General features: G+C 42.8%; 1 protein-coding gene across 2 annotated transcripts in view; it reads left to right on the top strand.

Moving 5' to 3' along the window:
- The window catches only part of ACSS2 (acyl-CoA synthetase short chain family member 2), a 60,285-nt gene that overhangs the window by 17,147 nt on the left and 22,446 nt on the right, over nt 1-20,692 (top strand). The window contains exons 3-8 of one of the 2 annotated variants that reach the window (XM_081010292.1): nt 7,974-8,065; nt 9,738-9,841; nt 10,360-10,432; nt 12,327-12,402; nt 13,153-13,267; nt 15,481-15,519. In XM_081010292.1, coding sequence (XP_080866418.1) covers nt 7,974-8,065; nt 9,738-9,841; nt 10,360-10,432; nt 12,327-12,402; nt 13,153-13,267; nt 15,481-15,519 — 499 coding nt within the window. The remainder of the gene's footprint in view (nt 1-7,973; nt 8,066-9,737; nt 9,842-10,359; nt 10,433-12,326; nt 12,403-13,152; nt 13,268-15,480; nt 15,520-20,692) is intronic. The other variant, XM_081010293.1, reaches the window with a different exon arrangement.

Genomic DNA, 20,692 nt, shown 5'->3' with positions numbered 1-20,692 from the left:
GATGTGCAACTTCTGTTACGTACAATGGAATTTCAAGGAGAACACACCTTAAGTCATGCCAAAATAAGATATTGGAGTACTCAAAGTATTTTACCCATGCATGTACACAGAAGATGGTTAAGATACCTGGAAGGCAACACATGATCATTGCAGTGCATCCCTAATTATCATTTCTGTATAATTATAAAATTGTAAGGTTATTGTGTGATCTTAGAAGTGGGTGTGGCTGTGAGAGGGCATGGCTAGGACTGTCATGAAGGGACCCCGCATTTCTAAATTTCACCACTATGCTACTGATGCTTTGCAGCCAAGGCACTTGACCTGTGGCAGAGTGTACAAGTGGACCTTAAATTCTGCACACTGGCTGAGGAGTTGCAAAGTCATTGGTAGCCAAATGTTACACACCAAGCACATTAATAAAAAAGCAGTACAACCAATAGTGTTCAGTTATAGTCCTCTTACCTGCACTCTATGGTTGATCAGTGAGGATTCATTAAGCATTTATGCCTCATTTGAGGGCACAGTGTCAATATAAAATGGACAGCTTTATCCCAGGATATAATTCCATGTCAGTTCAATTTGTGACGGTTGTTATCTTGTCTGTTTTGACAGGCTTTGTATTTAGTGGATTCTGTTCCCTGCATAGTCACTTTCGCCTTTTCCCCTGAGGGAAAAGAGCATAGTGTTTATTTTAGTGTAGATGTTGTGAAAATTGTTTGGAAGGTTTGAAATCAAATATTTCCATCTTAGTTACTAATCCTATATATCTTGTTTCTCAGCTCTTAATAAGTCAGGAGCTTGGCTTATGTGCTCAGAATAACTACTTCAGCAAGAGCCTGGAGTGTTGTTTCTTCCTGTGTTTAATTTTGGCTTGCTAACAGTGGTCCCCAAACATTTTGGGTCCTTGGGCACATTTAGAATTCTGATAATGTGCCTTGGGCACCAGTTGCGAAATGGCTGCCGAGAGGGTATGGCATATATGGCTGCCATATCTATGAAAGTCGACATAGACAGGACCATAAAATTTTAGAGAGGTGCAAAACTTCTAATAATTTTTCCCCCCAGCATGTGACCAAATATGTTCCAGGAACTTTATTTTCCAAACGGTGCTACAGAATGTGTCCAATGCTGCTGGCAATACTGCTGTCGCATTTGCCTAGCATACTTCGGCGTGTACTATGGATCTTTCCCCTCCTCACCACTCCCAGCGTGGTGTAGTGATTAAGAGCGGTGGACTTGTAATCTGGTGAACCGGGTTTGCATCCCCGCTCCTCCACATGCAGCTGCTGGGTGACCTTGGGCTAGTCACACTTCTCTGAAGTCTCTCAGCCTCACTCACCTCACAGAGTGTTTGTTGTGGGGGAGGAAAGGAAAGGAGATTGTTAGCCGCTTTGAGACTCCTTAAGGGGAGTGAAAGGCGGGATATCAAATCCAAACTCCTCCCCTTCCCCTCCCCCTCCCCCTCCCCTTAAAGCCCCTGTACACCCTCAAAATCTGCACCAGAGGGTTGGGGGAACGCTGTGGAGCAGATTTTTTGGGTTTCTTGGTGAAAAGAAGGAAGTCCTATTCTGCAAGTGGAACCTGGTTTGCGCATCATTGGATACAATTCTAAGTCTTGTCTGTGCTTCCAATTGAAGAGTTACTCTTAAACTCAGGTATTGCATGACCATTTATGCAAAATCACAAATAAATATGTATTTAATTTTGGCCGGCTGGTAATCATACTATTTTATTTATTTAAATATTTTATGTCCTGTTCTTCAGTCAAAAAAGGCTTCCAGAGTGGTCATACAAATCATGAGAAAGAGAGGAGAGAGAAGGAAAGGAAGGAAAGAAGGAAGGAAGACCCTGCCCTCAAGTTTACAATATAAAAAGACATTATGGGAAATAAATGGATTGGAAAGGAAGAAGAAATAATCATATGCAAACACAAGCTCTTAATTACAAAATATGGAACACAGAGAATAGAAAAGAGTAATGTTTGGGAAACACTCAGATTAGTGTGGTGATGGGGGCTGAATGTCATCTGAAGTGAGCAGAAAAGACTTGCCAAGCAGGCTGTTGTTTGAAGTCTAGGGAAAAGTCAAATCAGTCAACAAAGCTAAAAATAGCCCTGCAGAATGAACCCTCAGCCCAACACACACACACACACACACACACAATTTTAACAACAGACCCCAAACACAGGATCAGAATCCCCCTTGGCTTTTTAGTTCTCTGGAGAAACCGGCTCAGGTATATGTGCACACGCACACATGCACACACACCTTTTTACTGCCAGCGATGCATGAGGTGGCTGAGTGGACAGTTCTCCATCCATTTGCTTCCAAAAAACAGAGAGAGAGTGAAAAGCTGGAGAGAGTAAAAGCTAACCTCTGAGGCCTTGACTGCCCTTCAAACACAAGCACGAGATGGCTGGCTGGACAAGAGATCAGCAAACGTCACACCACACCCCTCCTCTATTTTGGAAAAAAGGGAAAATATGCACACAAGAAAAAGCACTCAGAAAAGGGAGAAATGGAAGAAGTGGCCTCAGTGGTCCAGAGTTGCCCCCACAACCTCCTAAGTTTAAGGCAGCTATTCAGGCAAGAAATAGACAAAGGTCAGCAGATTGCTGTCCCTTTAGTTCTGCAAAAAGAAGAAAAATTAAAGCCTCACAAAAGGGAAAAAGTTGTAAAAGTGGTTTCTACGGTCCAGAGCTCCCCAGCCAAGCACAAGTGACTCCCAACAACTGCCACCCCCCCAATAAAACAAGAAAAAAAGATCTACCAACCTACCTATACTCAGCCACTGGCACCGCTTGGTTTTTGGCAAAGTGTAACTCCTTTTTTTCACCTGTACTTTTCCTGTCCAGAACAGAAGGGAGAGGGCAGCTGCCACCCAGTCAGCATTGATTTTGGAAAAGGGGCAGCATGTTCAGTCTATATGTAGCGCAGCAAAGAACTCTGAAGCCTGTTTTACAGTGGCGGTGCTTTTCAGTTGGTACTTTCATGGGTACCAAAGGGATTGTACGCAGGTCAGTGTTTGAAATTCCCTGGGCATCAGGTGTGTTAGCGACTTGGCATGGCCAAATTTGAGACGTATGGTCACGATGTGTGGCGACTGAGACTTGAAAGTAAAACTTCCGCAGCCCGAGTCACCTGGGTGTTGCTGCAGGAAGTGAAAGTAAACAAATGGCTCCCTGCATGACTCACAAGTAAGATTGCTTTTAAAATTCCAAAATAAAAATAAAAATTACAACTAGGCATTCTGTTGTGGCACCATTTGGCAAATAGCTTATATACCTGCATTTCTAACACAGGTGCAGGTGTAGTTCTGCCAACGGGTGCTGCATTGGCAATGCCAACCTGTAGAAATGAAATCTGTGTATGAAGTGGTGTTTACATGAAAAGTGGAGTTTATCTTGGTTGTAGGGCTTCTAGAAGCCCAATTTCTCCAAGCTACTTTTGCACATTTTCTTATTTCTTTGGGGGGTTTTTTAATGAAAGAAGGAACAGTCTCTCACTTTTATTACCTCGACTTACTTACTCGTTGGGGAAACTGTTTACTTTCACTTTACTTTTTCCTTGTTACTAAATTCCTTTTAACTTTGAAAATTGAGAATATTATATAAAATATCCACATCAATATTTATAGGAATGTCAGCACATTTTTGAGAGAAACTGTATTTTACACCAGCATGAAAGATAACGTGCTTTTTGAGATGTTCAATACAAAGAGCTTTTTGAAGTTTACAAACTAATTTTCAGAGTGTGTTTACCATATGCCATACTGTCTTGAACATCAGAATGTGGAAGAAACGGCCCTCTTTCTGGTTTAGCTTTCAGTGCTGAATAAAGTTTAGTTGGTATGTAAGGGTTAGGGTTTTGTTTTGTTTTTTGTATCTTCTGAACGAATAGCTGATGGCAATTCTAGACAATACTGAAGTAAGAAGGCCAGAAAGTGACAGAATTTTCAGTAGAGACACGCCTAAAGGTTTTGCTAAAGATGATATGAAGCAAGCATGTAGATCCATGGCATTATTGGTGGAAGTCATTTAATTTTTTTAAAAAAAGATTTTATTTCAATTTGTTCTATTTTCTGAAAGCAAAGGCACTGGATTTTTTTTATTAGTATCCACAATTTCTAACCTCTTGTTGCATTTTTGTACATGTAGGACTAAGGAAGTATCTCTTTTTGTAATGTGGGCATGATCCATGCTGTTATGTGTGGGGCTTTGGGGGCTGTGTGGGGGTGAGTATTTAATATATTGTATTATAGCAGAGAGATCTGTGAATAGCTTGTTAGCGTTGTTTGGTGAGCAGCATCGTAACAATCACCATATTGATGAAAGGCAAAATTGCTTCTTCTTTCTGTGAACTAGCAAGGAAAATTCATACACTGGGAAAAGTTCTATTTCAATATTCTTTTCTGCCCATTCAGCTTGTTGGTCTTTACATTGATCTGGCTCTCTACAGAGGACTGGGTGGAACCCCCTTCTCCCTGTCTGATTTGCTAGGCTGGACTCAGCTCATCTTACACCATCAGCCCTCACCCTAGCTGTGAGCAAATAGGCTTCTTAGCAGTGTATGAGCCCAGGGGAGGGAATGGGTGTGCAATGTGTTGCAGTTTCATTGTGTAAGAGAACATAAATTAAACATGAAACCATTTCATGCTTCAAATGAGGGCTCGGGTTATTGGGGAATATTCCAGCCGCCACTGCAATCAAATAAGCTGTGACTGAGGATCTTTGGGGTTTTAACGTGTGACGTCTAACCCATTAGCCCTTTTGACAAGGGAGAACAGAGTGACACCTTCCTGGGAGCGGGGAAAGTAAGACGTGCCAAATCTTTTATTCATCGTGTGCCACATTCTTGTGCAACAGATAGGTATAGAGAAGGAGTGGCAAGCCAGTGCTGCTCCAGATGTTGTTGGACTTCCATCAGCCAGCCAGCATGCCCATGATGGAAGTTGTAGTCTAGCCACATATGAAGGAGCACAGGTTCCCTGCCCCTGGTCTAGAGGCCTAGGTTAAAGGTTCTTAGTTGCATTGTGGTCTTGAGCTATGCCCTTTAGTATTTAGATAATTTGTATTACGTATTTGATTACGCCCAGGGTCTCTGTACCTCTGGGGCAGGGGAGATTGAGGATTTTCCCTTTTATGCCATTAAGAGTCCACTTCATGTAAAAGTTGAAACAATAAATTATCTATCTCCACTTTTGTAATTAAAAAGTAAGTTTAAGCATGTCATTTAAGGGCACGTTCTGAGCAGAAAAGACCCACAAGAGGATGGTAACTTTGGTGGATGTTAACTTTGTTAAGGCAGATGCTAACCAGATTCTTGTCAGTAGGTGTTTTTTTTAGGAATCCAGTATAGGCAAGGACAGAAACAACATTAAATGTTTGGTATTAGTGCCAGTAAGCCACAGCTGTCTTGGCAACTAGTTACTTTGGGTTGTTGTTCTTTACACCCTGGTTGTAATCATGTGCATACTCACCTGGGAGTAAATTCCACTAAGTTCAGTGGAGCTTGCTTCTGAGTAGGCATGTATAGAATTGTGTAATAATAGCCTTCCTGGAATGTGGAGAACATAAGTAAAAATAAATGTGCCACTTTCTGAAATGATCTGCCCTAACTTGAGAATAAGAAACTGGCAGTTAAAATCACATGAAAGTTACATAGTCCACATGGCGACAGATGCTAGGTCTGCAAACAGGCCTCTGCCTTGACTTTTGTGGCAAGACAGCAATGCCTTCTTGGCGACCATGCTGGAAAACCTCCTAAAGTGGGCATCTAATGAGTTTCTTTCTCTTTCAGGATGCTGAAGTATCATAAATAAAAGGGACAGGCTAGTAGAAACTTGCAGAGCTGTTGCATTTTTATATAGACATTGCATTTGTCCCTCCACCAATCCACATGAGGGATACCAATATTGAGCTACACCTGAAAACATGGCTATGCCCACCCTTACATGAGGAAGAATGTATACCCTTATTAAATGCGCAACAATCAGTTCTGGAGGGGATCAGCATTCAATCAATAATGGCAGCTGGAATGTGTTTGTTCTCTGCAGACACAGGCAAGAACCTGCCAGGTGTCTAAAGTATGGGAATGGAGCCAGGTAGTTACTGTTAGGACAGTCTAGAAGAATTTCACATGGGTACTAAATAAAATTTCCAGTTCCGGGAGCCAAAGATCAGTCTCTGATTAAATCGAAGCACAGTTTCAAACACTTGTCAGATGTTAGTGATCCATTAACAGGCTTCAGCAGGTTTGTTCAACACATTACAGTCAGGATGAGCAAGGGTGATGAGCAACCAGCCATCCCCACCTCCAGCACTGAAGCTGCAGAGGAGGGCAGAAGACATCTACCCTCTCTCTAGCTTCATGGCTGGGAGAGAGGCTGTGGGTTGTTTAGCAGCTGCAAGTTAAGGTGTCTGGAGGTGTTTTAGAACTAGCTAGAGATACAGACTAGCAGTGAATCTCTAGGATTTCAGGCAGGGATCTCTTCCATCCCTACCTGGAGATGACAGGGATTGAAACTAGGACATTCTACATGCGATGAAACAGATGATCTGCCACTGAGCTGCTGACCTTCCCTATATTTCTCAAGCCATTGAGAGCCAAAACAACATGCATCTCAACACCCCCATCCTTGACAGTCTTCCCTGCTCTATATCAGGAAAGGTGGGCAGAGGAAGACTGGACATAGATGGAAGGTGCTCAGAGCAGTAGGGGTCCCCAACTGGTCGCTCTCCTCACTAGCCTTTCCTTCTGGAAAGGTGAGGACAGGGGGAGGTTTTGGTGCTGCTGCTAGAAAGTGTTCAGCACCCAATCCTAGCATGCTGCCCTTGTACCAGCACCAAATATTTGCTGTTTCTGTCATTGCCCAAATCTGGCACTTAATGCTGATGCCTAAAATTTTGAATCTTGTGCTTAGGAATTTGGAAAAAAATGTTTTCCCGAATGCCAGCTGTTGTGCTTTCACCTGGCTGAAGGTAACTGAGAGTTGGCTCACATGATTTGCAGCTGACAATGTTTAATCCAGTTTGAATGCTAAGGGGCAGGGAAGTCAAATCTACAAGTGTGATGGCGAAACCTTAGGCATGTCACTTGGCCATGAGCAAAAAGCAGGTTTATGGGACCTTTATTCACTCTGAGGGCCAGAGCAGAAACTTACCTTCACTCATGTGGCCCATTTTTTTTATGTAGTTGCCCTGCCTGATATCACAATGGCATTAGCTGTCAGCTTCAAAAAAAGCTCTGTCAATGTTGATTGGTGCGGTTGGTGACCCTGCTTGCTAAGTAACAGGAATGTAGTTTAAGCTCCTAATTGTCCTTTTGGAACCATGTCTTTACCTGCCCCACACCTGATGCAACACCTGATGTCAAGTGTGGGGCAGATGGGTATTGTTTGGAGGAAATGGCTTTGTGGGCTAAAATTAGGCCTGTAGGCTGGAGGTTCCCAACCACTGGTGAAAAGGGTTCTGTGATCTGCCAACAGCCAGACTAATTACACTCATTAACCTATCTTCATTAAGGATGATACTATCTTAGCTTAATAAGTTGAAACACGAGTGGGCCTTGGCAGTGGGTGTACAACCCCTTCGCTCATTCCTGTATAGTAGGAATCCCCCCCCCCCCCCCGATTTTAATAAGTCTGCATAACATATAGATTACAGAAAAAAATAAAATTGTCTTTTGAGAGACAATCAAACCAAGAAGTCTTCCATTAACTCGAGTTTTTCATTTTGTCTGAACTGGGAAACCATGGTTAACAGCTTTTAGATGCCCACTTGTCTTTTCAGTGTCTTCTGCTGTATTTTTCTAGAAGGCTAGAAATATGACAAGATAAGGAATTTATCTGCAGGTTTTGTCCTTTGTGCCCCTTTGAGAAATGCGGGTAGGCTATATTTGCTGTTCAGACTGTGCAGTCATAGTTTGTCTCTGAGTGTCTGTGTTCATAACTGATCCTTTTTTTCCCCCTTGTAGGGAGGGAAATGAACCAGGGGAGTCCATGACGATCACGTACAGTGAATTGCTGAGTAAAGTCTGCCAGTTTGCCAATGTTCTTCAGGAGCAAGGTATCTGACTCTGCGGGAGTCTGCAAATCTGCTTGCCTCGGAAAGCATCCCTCCTTTCTCTGATGAGTGTAACAGGTCTTGCCATCCAAGCCTGAAGTTGGGGAAGAGGTGGTGGGATTTTTTTTTTACAGTTGTGCCCCACCTCCCAAGTGCAGAGCAATGCAGATCAGGCTGCACTTTCATTTTGAGCTGAGAGGAGGGATTTCATTTGATATCATGCTGTAGCTTATAGGATTGCTTCAGAAGTATAATACGAAGGTCAAGACCCCACCTCTCCCCCACAACTTGGTAGAGGGGTAGAATTGTGGTGATAAATGCTGGAAATGGATTACAGATGTGTGCTAAACGAACTTGATCTTTGTGACTCTTAAAACAAAACAGCTTTGTAAGAATTTGTACAAAGAAGGACACACACACATACACATATATATACTTCCAGTATATTTTTATATTAAATATAAAACTTCACCACATCCATCCCAACATTGTTTCCGAGCAGAAGCATCTGTTCCTTCCAAATTGGGGCTTAAACAGAATTTTTGTTAAAATGTACTCTGATAAGATTATCTGCAACTTTGCATATTCAGCTTTATAAATTATTATTATTTGATTCTGCATACTTGTATGTTTAACTATCTTTGCAATACTTTTTAATCAATGTCCTCTTGCTCACCCTTCTGATTTTGCATACCTCCATTGATATGTCTTATTTTATACAGATGTGGCATAATGTTTATCTACAGAACATGAAGAAATATAATTTATTATGCAGGGGAGAAACCAATGCTAGCAACAAATGTAAAATATGCAGAATATATGGATAGGTATCAGTGAAAGCAACAAATATGTTTCGAATGATCTTATTTGTTGATTTTTTTTTTTATCTGACATGTGGCTCGTGAATATGTGGCAAGATGTGGTCAAATAAAGTTGTATTCAGCTTTAAAAAACAAATATCAGGCGATTGTAGGAATGTTGCCAGTAGTATCAATGGATGGAACTACAAAATAAAATGCTGTTAATATAAAGTTATCTTTTTCAAAGGAAAGTAAAATGTAACAAATGTTTGCATATAACATTTCATATTAGATACATCTGACCAGCAAGAGAACCCTTTGGTATATTTATATTCTAAAATGTTTAAATAGAAACATATCCTACCTAGCCTTAGAAACTTCTAAATACAAAACGGTGACTGGTTCCACTAAAGAGATACTTGCACTTTTTACTGGGGCTGTTGTGAGAATTTAACTTGCTAGTGTTTTGCAAAGCAACATGGAAATGAAGCATCAGTGTGCTTCCTCTTCTTAGCTGTGGCTTGAAGAAAACATATTAACAGCATTTTATTCTGTAGTGCCATCCCTTGATACCACTAGCAATGTCTTTGAAGCAAAGATGCCCTTCTAAATTCAGACACAATATGCTTCTCTTTCATTGGTAACCCCAGGGCAGATCCCATGATCCCAAGTCCCCCCCCCCCCAAAAGTTTTGTTTGTCATGCATACACTTCTGATCTTTCAGGAATTGTATGCTTGTGTTTTTGAGCCTCCTGACTTCTTTTTTTTCCAGCTTTGTTCTTTCTCTTGGAATACCAGGGCCCAGGACACAGTGGCTGAATGGCAAAAAGAATGTCCGCTGTTTGGCATGAGAAACATCTCTTTCTCTTTCACAGGCATAAAGAAAGGAGACAGAGTTTCTATCTACATGCCAATGATCATTGAGCTGGTGGTAGCCATGCTAGCCTGTGCCAGAATTGGAGCAGTTCATTCCATTGTGGTAGGAAGGAGCAATTACTTCTGGTGTGATTTCTGTTCTTGTGCGGCACTGGCTGCAGATTGAAATGAACAGTGCTTGTAGCAGATAGCAACCCAAATTAAGCTAACTTTGTGTCCCTGAACTGGGTTTTTTTTGGGGGGGGATGGAATCTTGTGTTCCAGTTTAAGGATTTTTAAGCTCAGGTTTTTAGAGAATGTTTTCCATGTTGACATTTGCCACCCCACTCCCTGAGCATTGCAGAGGATTCTGCAGAGTGTTCCAATGCGTGGTCTGTACATGTGGGGGTGTCAGCAAAGCTGTACATTGCAGAAGTCTGGTAGCCATGGGCAAACTGTATTTCATTGAAATATATATGCAATTCTCATTGAAAAAAACCTTGATAATCATCTAAGGAACTCTAGAGCACTCTAGAATAGCCTTTTGGAAAAGTTATGGCACTAATATATTGTAAAAGTGCCATTCGTTGAGTCCCTGTTCACAACTGCAAGTGTGATTAACCGTGTGTTCTTGTTTTTTAGTTTGCAGGTTTCTCGGCAGAATCCCTTTGTGAAAGGATCCTTGATTCCCACTGCTCACTTCTCATCACTGCAGGTAAAACAGTTCTCTTCTAAACTGCAGGGCCCTTAATCTTATCAGAATACTTTGCAAACAAGATTGACCTTTTAATGAAAACACCCCATGTTCGGCCAACTTTTTATGCTCTTCCTCTTACTAGGAAGGAGCTATTACTGGGTTGAACTGCAGTCCAGGGATATGTTTTGTCAGGGCACAAGCTGTGGGCAATACATCCGTTTTCTGATAAGGTGGAGTTTCATTATCAAAAGAGCCTCCTTCCACTTTGTTTGATGGTTTCTGTTGTTACAAGTGGTTTCAAAAATTGTGTCAGATTTCCTGGGTGCAATTCTGGATACAGTTTTTAGGCTGCAATCCTATGCAGCTGCCTAGGGAAAAACCCTGCTGAAAAGAGTGGGATAATTCTAACTAGATATATGCATGATATTGCTTTCTTAGTTCATGATTTGACATTTAGTTTGGCTTTCCATGCCAGATAAATAAAAATAAAGGAATTTCCACATTCTGAAAGCATGCATTAACTTAACAGTTCAAACTGTTTCTGTTTAATTTTGTAACACAATAAATCAAGATCTCCAAGATCTGTATATTAGTCTCCTGCCACTTGCTACATCATGTTGAACTAAAACAGGGGAAAGTCCTGTAAAATCTTCTTCCTTCTGATTGTTCCCCATAGAACACTTCCAAGATTATTGCTCACTGTAAACATACAAGGTTGGCCCTACCATTAGACAGAGTGATGTAACCACCTCAGGAGGAGCATCAACCCCTCACCCAGCCATTCTTGTGGAGCTCTCCAACCATCTCCATTTAGTTGGCGGGCAGAGCTGTGTGGGGCACACAGCCTGTCCTGCACCCTGTAAAGTACCCTGCTGTTCTTGGGTGAAATGGTGGGCACTGTCCTGTTGCAAATATTTAAGTAAGATTGAGTTGCCAGTCCAGTTGAATGGGAGTGCCATCTTGTCCTTTGCAGCAAAATGTGCTGGGCAGGCACTGAAACCTGAGGCCCTTTCAGTAAGGTAGGTTTCATTTATTCCATAAAGTAGGGATGGAAAGCCTGCAGTTGAAGTGCAACTCTCAGCATTGCACATTCGCGGAGAAAGCTATCAAGGGCTACCAGCCATGATGGCTGTGCTCTACCTCCACAGTTGGGGGCAGCAAGTCTTCCTAATACCAATTTCTGGAAACCACAGTAGGGGAGAGTGCTCTTGTGCTCATGTCCTGCTTCTTGGTTCCTCAGAGGCATCTGGTTGGACACTGTGAGAACAGGAAGCTGGACTAGATGGGCCATTGGTCTGATCCAGCAGGCTATATTCTTTTTCTTCTTCTTTTTAGATTTTCAGTTTTACAATTACATCGTTTTCCATTCTTATACAGTAGTTCTTTTTTAGACACCCCACCCAGCATTCAGTGACGGTTCTTTGTACATCTTGCTTAGCTGCATATACATTAATTCCTTCACCTTATTTTTCACATTGACATATCATTTATATTATCAACTGTTGGTCACAAGGTATCCCGTACTTGGAATTTGAGATCATTTTTTTTTTTTTTGTAAATAATCCCCTAAATACTCCCACTCACTTCTCATCTGTTTATCATCTTGATTTCTTATTCTAGATGCCATACTTGCAAGCCAGTAGGCTATTCTTATATTCTTATGTCATTGACCATGCTGGCTGGACTTGATAGGAGAAGGAATCCCACAACATATGGAGGGTCACAGACTTCAGATCCTTACCACAGAGGCCTCTACTGTGTCCATGATTGGTCTTCACTTTAGCAAACTTTCTCTTAATTCCATTGTTTCCATCCTTTCCTTTAAACCAAGCTGTCCCTTTCTTCTTGTGACCTTCAAGTGCTTGCAGGCTGTTCTGGTGAGCCAGTTTAATGATTTGCTTACTCTTTGTAGATGCCTTTTATAGAGGTGATAAGCTGATTAACCTGAAGCAGATAGCAGATGACGCCTTGCAGAAATGTAAAGACAAGTAAGTCAGACTGCAGTTGTGGTCTTAAACACTATAGCATCCCTGGCACAGAGGTGTGGATAGAAATAAAGCTGGGGAAATTATGTGCCGTGTACATACACCCCTTTTGAAAGATGCTCACTCTGTCCACCCCACAGCATTTTGTTTAGAACTATAATAACCTTTCTTGTAAGCATTTGTTCTCCCCTATCTGGTTAACTACTTCTGAAATGGAAGTTGCTGACTTTCCAGCACAAAATATTTGTCAACAATTAATTAGGGCAGGAAGTCAAAACATATCCCCACTTCAATGACTCAGTTCATACATCATCAAGCCATTGGTGTGAAAGCTTACCTATGGTTAAATGTTGTGTCTGAACTGACAAACCATTGTTTGCATACAAGAGTTAGACATTCTGTTTGGAAGAGTGTTTGGAACCCATGGTTTAGCAGAGGGGTGGGGGCCCTTTTTGACTGTTTGACTAAATTTTTATCAGTTCCACTTATGAGATCATGATGACATCAGATGACTGATAGGAAAGTGGTTTTTCCATCCAATGAAGTAGCACCCCGCAGTAAAGAGTGCTTAGCAATTTAGTGGTAGAACTTGGTTGATCAATATAATTTATCCAGCCTGCCTCATACTTTCATAATCAGCTGCACAGGTTCAAACTTGCTCAGGCAAATGACCTAGACTCTCTTCTTGGAATTGTTGTGTGTTTTCCATTAAAATAGTTTGGGCTCATGACTTCATCTTCCCTCTCCTTGTAGGGATGCCCCTCTGCGAAGGTGCATTGTGGTCAAGCATTTAGGAAGGGAAGAACTGGTGCTGGACGGGCCAAGCAGCAAGTCTCCACCTCTCAAGAGAATCTGCCAGAGTGTGCAGGTGAGTTTCCTGTTGTAAATGGGTGAAGGACCTGTTTAAGGGCTTGAGCAGCTTTTCCTTATTTGAGAGAGATGATTGCATGTTTATAATTATTCTGCCATCGGAAGTTAAGATTTGTTTTGCTCCTGGTGCTTCTATCTGCATTGTAGAGAACTAGGCAGAACTGTTTAGCATTGCCAGGAAGAAATGCTATTTTCTCCCAAACAGCCCTTGCCTTGCAATTGAGATTGTTATGTGCTATATGGCTGTATAATAATCATACCCACTCACTGGATAGTGCCTGTGATATCACTGCCGCCGAAGATTTGTGCTTTTAAAAGTTTACTTTCCTGGGCAAGCTTCACTACTGGATCATGAGACTTATCATCAGGTCCTTCAGCAGAAAACAGAAAAATGGAGCAAAGTTACACTTCGTCCTCACTCTTCCCCACCCCCAGTTTCCTGCCATTCTAGAAAAGTTTATTCTTTAAAACTTATATGGTGCTAAAAGACATATGGACCTTTTCTCACTTACATAGCAGAATTGTTACTTCCACCACAGATAGAAATCTAAAAACTATCATGTGTTTAGTCCATGATACAATTAAAGGTCTGAAAACAGGACATTTTTGTGTGCATATTTTCTTTAAACTTGAGGCATTAAGTTGTCTTTGTGAGAGCAGCAAGCACACTAACAGAGTCACCTGCGCAATGAAATAAGCAGTAGGTGGGCTTCTCACCATGCTCTTGAACTAGGTTTAGATGGGACCAGGGCTTTTTTTCTGTGAAATTTATCAATGCTTGCAGTAAGCAAGCTGTATTTACAATCAGAATATGGATGGGAATCACAGGTATTTCCATTACAGTAAGAGTGCAGAATCTATGCCCCTCCAGAGGTTTCTGGGCTGCAGCTCCCATAATCCCTGACCATTGACCATGCTGGCTGGGACTGATGGGAGCAATAGTCCAACAATATCTGGAGGGCAACAAGTTATTCATCTTGTACTACAGCAAGGTTATCTGTCTTTCTGTTATGTTTGTATGGATTCCTGCAAAAAAAGAGGAACTAATTTGAACATAACTCTGAGATAGTTCCTGCTTTTACTGTTGGTTTATCATCTGGGAAACCCTCAGGTTGCAAATCCATTGGCACAGTAACATTCTCCCTTGCCATGCAGACTTCCCAGAGCACTTCACTGTTGCTTGGACCCATCCCACTTATCTTACAAATAAGTTGTAACCCAATGTCCACCTTGCCTTTTACAAACTAATCAGTTTATCTTTCCACTACCTTCCGCAGCACTTGTGCTGTTCCTGTAAACACACAGTGCTAACTAGATTCCCCTATCACAGCACCAGGGGAATAAGAAGGAATAATATTTTCTGGATAGCTTCTGTAAGTGCAGAGGTTTCCGGTGCCAGGTTTCTGTGCTGGAGATACTTCAACTTAGCCACAATCCTGTTGGAGAGCCAAGTAAACCTTCTCTAGAGGCTATTCTGTATTACAATATATTGTAATGCCTAGCGTGAACAGTGCTTGGAATTGAGGTTATGTGGTTCTGCCCTTGGTTCTGGTCCAGAAGCTTCAGCTATTTCAGAAACCTGCATCCAGACTAGCGATGGAACAAACTACTGCCAGTGTATGGGCAGTGAATACTTTGTTTACATTGTTTGATGAGCAACGTATTAACAATGGCTGCATTGATGAAAGTTGCTTCCCTTTTTAGTGAACTAGCAAGGACACGTCATACTAGGGCAAATCCTGTTCTGCCCCCTTTTTATACCTGTTCAGCTTCTTGGTCTTCACATTGATCTGGCTTTCCGCAGAGCACTGAGTAAAACCCATTTCTCTTTGGCTGTTTTGCATTAGTTCATTAGAAGCCTATTGCAGATGCCCTTTTTGTGTTACCTTAGCAGTATAAGAACTGGTTTTCCATGGCTTCATCCTGCACTGGAAAGCACAGGCTAGAGGACCAGCCTGGGCTCTTGTATGCAGGAAGAAAAGCTCTGAAATGGAATCAGCCAAGAAGCATTGTCAGGGATTGACCCGTTGCCTGAGCCTATGCTTTGCAGCTCATCTTTAGCATCCAAGAAGATGCACTTTTGCAGCCATGATGTGCACCCTCTCAGCTGCATCATGTCTTTCCTTGCCAGCATGGTATTTTAAAAGGTATAGGCACCCTAGCACAACTCTTCCACTTCTCAAATCTTATATCTTTGTGAATTTTTAACAGGAAAAAAAGACTGAGAGCTCAAAGAGAGTCCATCCCAAGGTATTTACTGTGTAGCAGAAGCTTTCTCTCGGCACCCCTCTGTTCTGCTTTCCCTTTCCAGCACTCCTCCTCACTTACCTGCTCTCACTCTCGCTGCACGGCACAGTGTGGCCTCCTAACCCCACTTCCATCAGTTGCATGTTAGTCATAGACATCACTGTCCCAAGGGTTGGAAGGGAGCGTCGCGATACATGCCATGGCCTGGGATTGTTTGGGAGGGACAGTGACTCTGTTGTAGTCCTAACACTTTCTTAGTATCTTCTTGTGTATGCACATGAAACGTAAAAGGGATTTTACACAAAACCAACAGAAAATGTCAAGGGGTGGTGAAGGAATGCGGGTCCTTGTGATATCTCTTAGGAAATAAGCACAGCTGGGGTCCTGAAACGGGGTTACATGATGCACAGCATGTTCACACACTGAATGGCTTGGTGCAGCTTCCAGGAGTTCTGTGCTCAGACCCCATTTCTTTACCTTAAAGCAGCTCTATGGGCTTGTGAAGTAGCCCGTCTCATGCTTCCACCCTGACAGCTGAGCCAGCTCTGCTTCCACCAGCATTGTACCAAATGATTACTATTGTATGTAACAGGCTGAGATGTGGCTCCAGCCTTTATTGTACTCTTTCCCCTTCTTAGCTGGCTTAATCCGATCAAAATGGTTGCTCCTCTGCATCAAAGTTGTGTTGAAAAACGATTCTACAAGAACGAAGATTTTGCCACCAGCTTTCCAGTACAAGGAGATTTCTATTACTAGTCCTTGATTAGTAATTCTATTACTAGCAATTTCTTGATATTATTTTCCAGAGGTTTTGTCTTTTCTGGGAATTGGCTTGTTGCTTAATATTTGGAAAGTGAGCATAGTTTTGTATAACCTTCATGCTTAACTGCTGTGTACTCTTCTCAAGCTGTAAGCACTCCAAGCAAGGATTTGGATACAGTCTTTGAGCGGTGAATGAAAGAGCGCATACAGGCTCCAGAAGGTGTAGCCTCTTGGCAAAGGCAGTGTGATGCAGATACTACTCAATAGCACCTATCACTCTATCCATTAGTATATGCAGCAGTGACTGTTACTACTGTTTGCCACCACATAACCAGTTCGAGGTCCTGCTGGTCAGCAGCATGTGCCCCACAGCCTGAGCATCATGCTAACACCCCCTGCCAAACGCCCTACCAACTGTGCAAGCTCTAGGGCAGCTGCCCCCACACCAGATGGACAGTGAGTCGGATGCTGACTGACAGCATAGACATGTAACCACATTTTGCATTCTGGGCTTGCACCCTTGCCCTGGGCAGTTTTCCTGCTTACATATCATAGCACTACACTGAAAGATTTGTATTGAAACACTTGCTCAGTATTTTTTTTTAGTAGACTTCAATACATGCTGCAGGACATACTGGTGCTGTATCAGCTTTTAATACTAACCTTTCATCACTGTTCTTCACAGGGAAGGGGATTATTCAGAAATTGCAACTCACATGTTCTTTTGTTAAAAGTGTAGGGGGAAAAGCTTAGCTATACAGGTAAGCTGCTGCTTTTTCTGAAAGGTGGCTTTATGGCTCCTTTCCAAAAATTTACCAGCTTTGGCACTGCACGTTAGGCTGTGCAAAGGGGGTGTGAGAGTCCTACAGAAATTTGCATGAGGATATCCTGTTCCTGGTAGCACAAATACTGTTACGCCTTATGCAAACTTTCCACAACAGCCTTTTGACTGTGTTTCTCTTCCCCACCTCACTGTTGGAATTCTGCCTGGGTCAGAGGAATGTGCCACAAGCGTAGGCACCGGCAGATATTCCTGTCGACCTCCCTGCGTCTCCCAACCTCTGCTGATAAGCAGGCGAGGTCCGGCGATTCTTCTCAGATGTATGAGAGGAACACACCGTTCTTCCTCTCTCCCCTTTGGTGTCCCCAGGGAGGGGAAAGAAGCAGACAGAAAACTATTTACATCATTTATTTCTGCCTCTTACATCAGTACAGAGAATCATGTCTGCACTCAACAACAGCAAGAATAAAACTCCTCCCAAGTACATCCAGTACGGGTCATATGACACACACACACACTGAGCTAACATCCGGTGCTCAGTACAGAATGGACTGCCCCTTTGTTCCCATGGCAACAGTCACAAACATCCTGTCTGGCTTTCCAGCCACAAGCAGCTGGCTGAGCTGCTAGAGCCTTTGCTTGCTGCAGCATTGGTGCTTTATGGTAACATACTCCCCCTAAAGTATCAATGTGTGCTGCGAGCAAAGCGTCATCCAGAGAAGAAAACAAACAGTTGTTATATTTATAACATTCCCCTGTTGTTTCAGTTCCACCCTTGGAACTACCCGCCACTGGTTTAACCAATGTACCTCTCTGGTTGTGTGACTTCGCATTACCTCGGTTAACAACTCTCTGTTGTGCCTTTGTCTCTGACTCAGACACAGCTTCAATCTGTCCTTGGTCGTTTACAATAGCAACATATGCAAGGTTAGCAAACTCCTTTGAATACCTCTTGGGTGGTACACCCTTCGTTGCTCTCTCAGACCTACGTATGAGGTTCTGATCCTCTGTGCTTTCTGGTTCAGCCTCTGAACTTTGTCGAGAACCAGTAGCAATCAGTGGTTCATCCTCCTCTTCTGAGGGTCTAGTCATTATGTGAGATTTCCTCTCAATGACTGTGACAACTGAGCTGTCTGAGCTATCGCTGTCATCATCAGTACTACTGAACTCAATAAGATCAAACTCATCATCATCATCATCTGAATCGTTTCCTGTGGGAAATGTCTGTACTACCCGCTCTTGCTTTGGAGCACTCTCTAGGAACTTTGTGAGAATCACCTGACCAGATTCAGACAAAATTACTCTGTAGAGACCTTTTTCATAACCCACTAAAATGCCTCTGGCATTCTTTACTCCACCTGGAGCTTCTGTTCTCACATGAGACCCGAAAACCTTAAAATAGGCAACAGAAGGTTTTCTATTGAACAGCTTCTCAAAAGGAGAACATCCCAACTCTGTTGAGACTTTTCTCAGCCACACATGAAGATAGGACGCTAGCGATTCGGCCCAATATTCATGTGGCAAATGTGAACTCAGCAATTGCGCATTCATCCCCTTTTGCAATTCTTTGTTCACTTTTACACAGACCCCCCTGTTCCACGCTTCTTGCGAAACAGCCACTTTGTGGTCTATCCCTTTTCCATCCAGGAACTTCTGAAACTTCTGCAACAGAAAAATTTGCTTCTCATCTGTGAAAAGACAATCAATGTTAGCATCATGCATATTTTTAACCTTGTCACAAAACTCCTGAAACTTTTCTAAAGTTTCTTGCGGTTTCTCCATCATATAAACCCAAGAATAATTAGTGAAACAATCCACACACACAAGGTAATATTTTGCACCGCCTCTAGATGGTTCTAGAGGACCAATCACATCAGCATACACCCGCTGAAATGCTCTGTCGACCTTCTTCGTCTTAGTCACCTTCCTGGTGCTCACACTGGTCACGCCTGCAAGAGAGATTTCGTTAGAAACATCAGAAGAATTACATTTCATGTAATCACTTTGATCAAAAGTCAACAAATACAGTCCATCTTTCTCTTTGGCAGTAAGAAACAGTTCTCCATCTTTGTAGATCTTGCAGCTTTTAGCATCATAGGACAGTTTCAGTCCTTTCTTTGCAATCTGCGACACGCTCAGCAGATTAAATCTCAGTTCTGGAATCAGGTAAACATTGCTTATAGTCAAGTTCAGACTCTCAAGATACACAGTCCCAATTCCAGTTGCTTCCAACTCCTGACCGTTGGCCTGTTTCACAGTGAAGCTTTGCTTCTTCAACATCGAAAACAGTCCTCTGTGCGGGCACATGTGAACCGTTGCGCCCGTGTCAATTATGAACGAGTTCCCAACATCTGGCGTGGTTCCTTTCGCCATCATAGCCTTTGCAGGTTTCACCTGGCACTTGGTACGGCTTTTGCCTGACGCCTGAGGCTTCGTAGAGCTACTCTTTGCTCCTCTTGACTGGCGCGGCTTCTTACAGTTTCGCTGTAGATGCCCAGTCTGTCCACAATTGTAGCATCGGACAGCACTCAATGCTACACCATGCTTCCCAGTAGCATCATCAGTGGGGAGATTTGAACTCTGTTCTTCCCTCCCCCTGTCTTTTTCTTCCAGTGCAGCAAGTCTGTCGTGTTCATTCAGGACCACAGCACAAACTCTCTCCGCGGTCAGCTGCGCGGCCGGTAGAGAACCAAGCTGACTGGCAACAACCTTGTAGGTGCGACTAAGGCTGTTTATCATCATGAAACAAAACACTTCCTCCTGAAGACGGAAATTGCGTTCCACCATCTGTTGACGCAGAAACTTCATTTCTGTCAGGTGCGCTTGAACATCTCCATCAGGCGCAAGTCTCAGATTGGTCAATTTCTCAAAATACAGCAACGCTGAAGAACCAGCATCTCTCTGATGCGTTGTACGCAGCGTGTCCCATACCTCTTTCGCATTTTCTAAATGCTGAACATGCACCAACTGATCATCTGAGACACACAGAATTATAGCAGTCCTGGCCCTTACATTCCGTGATTCCCAACCTCTGGTTGGTGCTGCAGGGATGGGGTTTTCAATTACATCAAAAAGCCTCTGATTCTGCAGCAGGGCCTTCATCTTTACAGACCAAGATGAATAATTGTCATTGGATAAGGGAGGTGGGCAAGGCAAAGCTCCTTTCTTGGCATCCATCTTGAAGCCAAGCCTCTTCAGCTTTCCAGCCCACACTCTCAAACAAACTGTAAAATCCAACAGTCGTTTTTTTCCTTTCTCACGCAGCAAACTGCAAATTGTTTACGCTCTTTGCACCTGGCAGCTAAACTCAGGCTGCTATTGAAAAGTCCCTTCCAAGAGCTCGTAAACCTTGTAGCCAAAACATTCTCTGGTTTTGTTTCGCTTTCCCAGGCTTACACGCAGAGTCCAGCCCCTTTGCCAGTAACTTTCCGTTACCTAGCAACAATGCATTTCAATAGGACTTCTTATCTACCACAAAAATTTGTGGAATGTAGGCTTCAGCCTTCAAGCTGCAGGCCTCTTCCTCCGGAGCTTTTGTTTTCTTTGAAACGCAGCTCCGTGAACCAGGGAATTAATCTTCCTGCGTTCACACTTTTAGCCCGAAATGCAGCATACCTTGAACTTTGTTGCTCT

The sequence above is a fragment of the Podarcis pityusensis genome (assembly GCF_964106645.2).
Source record: "Podarcis pityusensis genome assembly, chromosome: 6".
Lineage (NCBI taxonomy): Eukaryota > Metazoa > Chordata > Lepidosauria > Squamata > Lacertidae > Podarcis > Podarcis pityusensis.
This window is presented reverse-complemented; position numbering and strand designations above follow the sequence as displayed.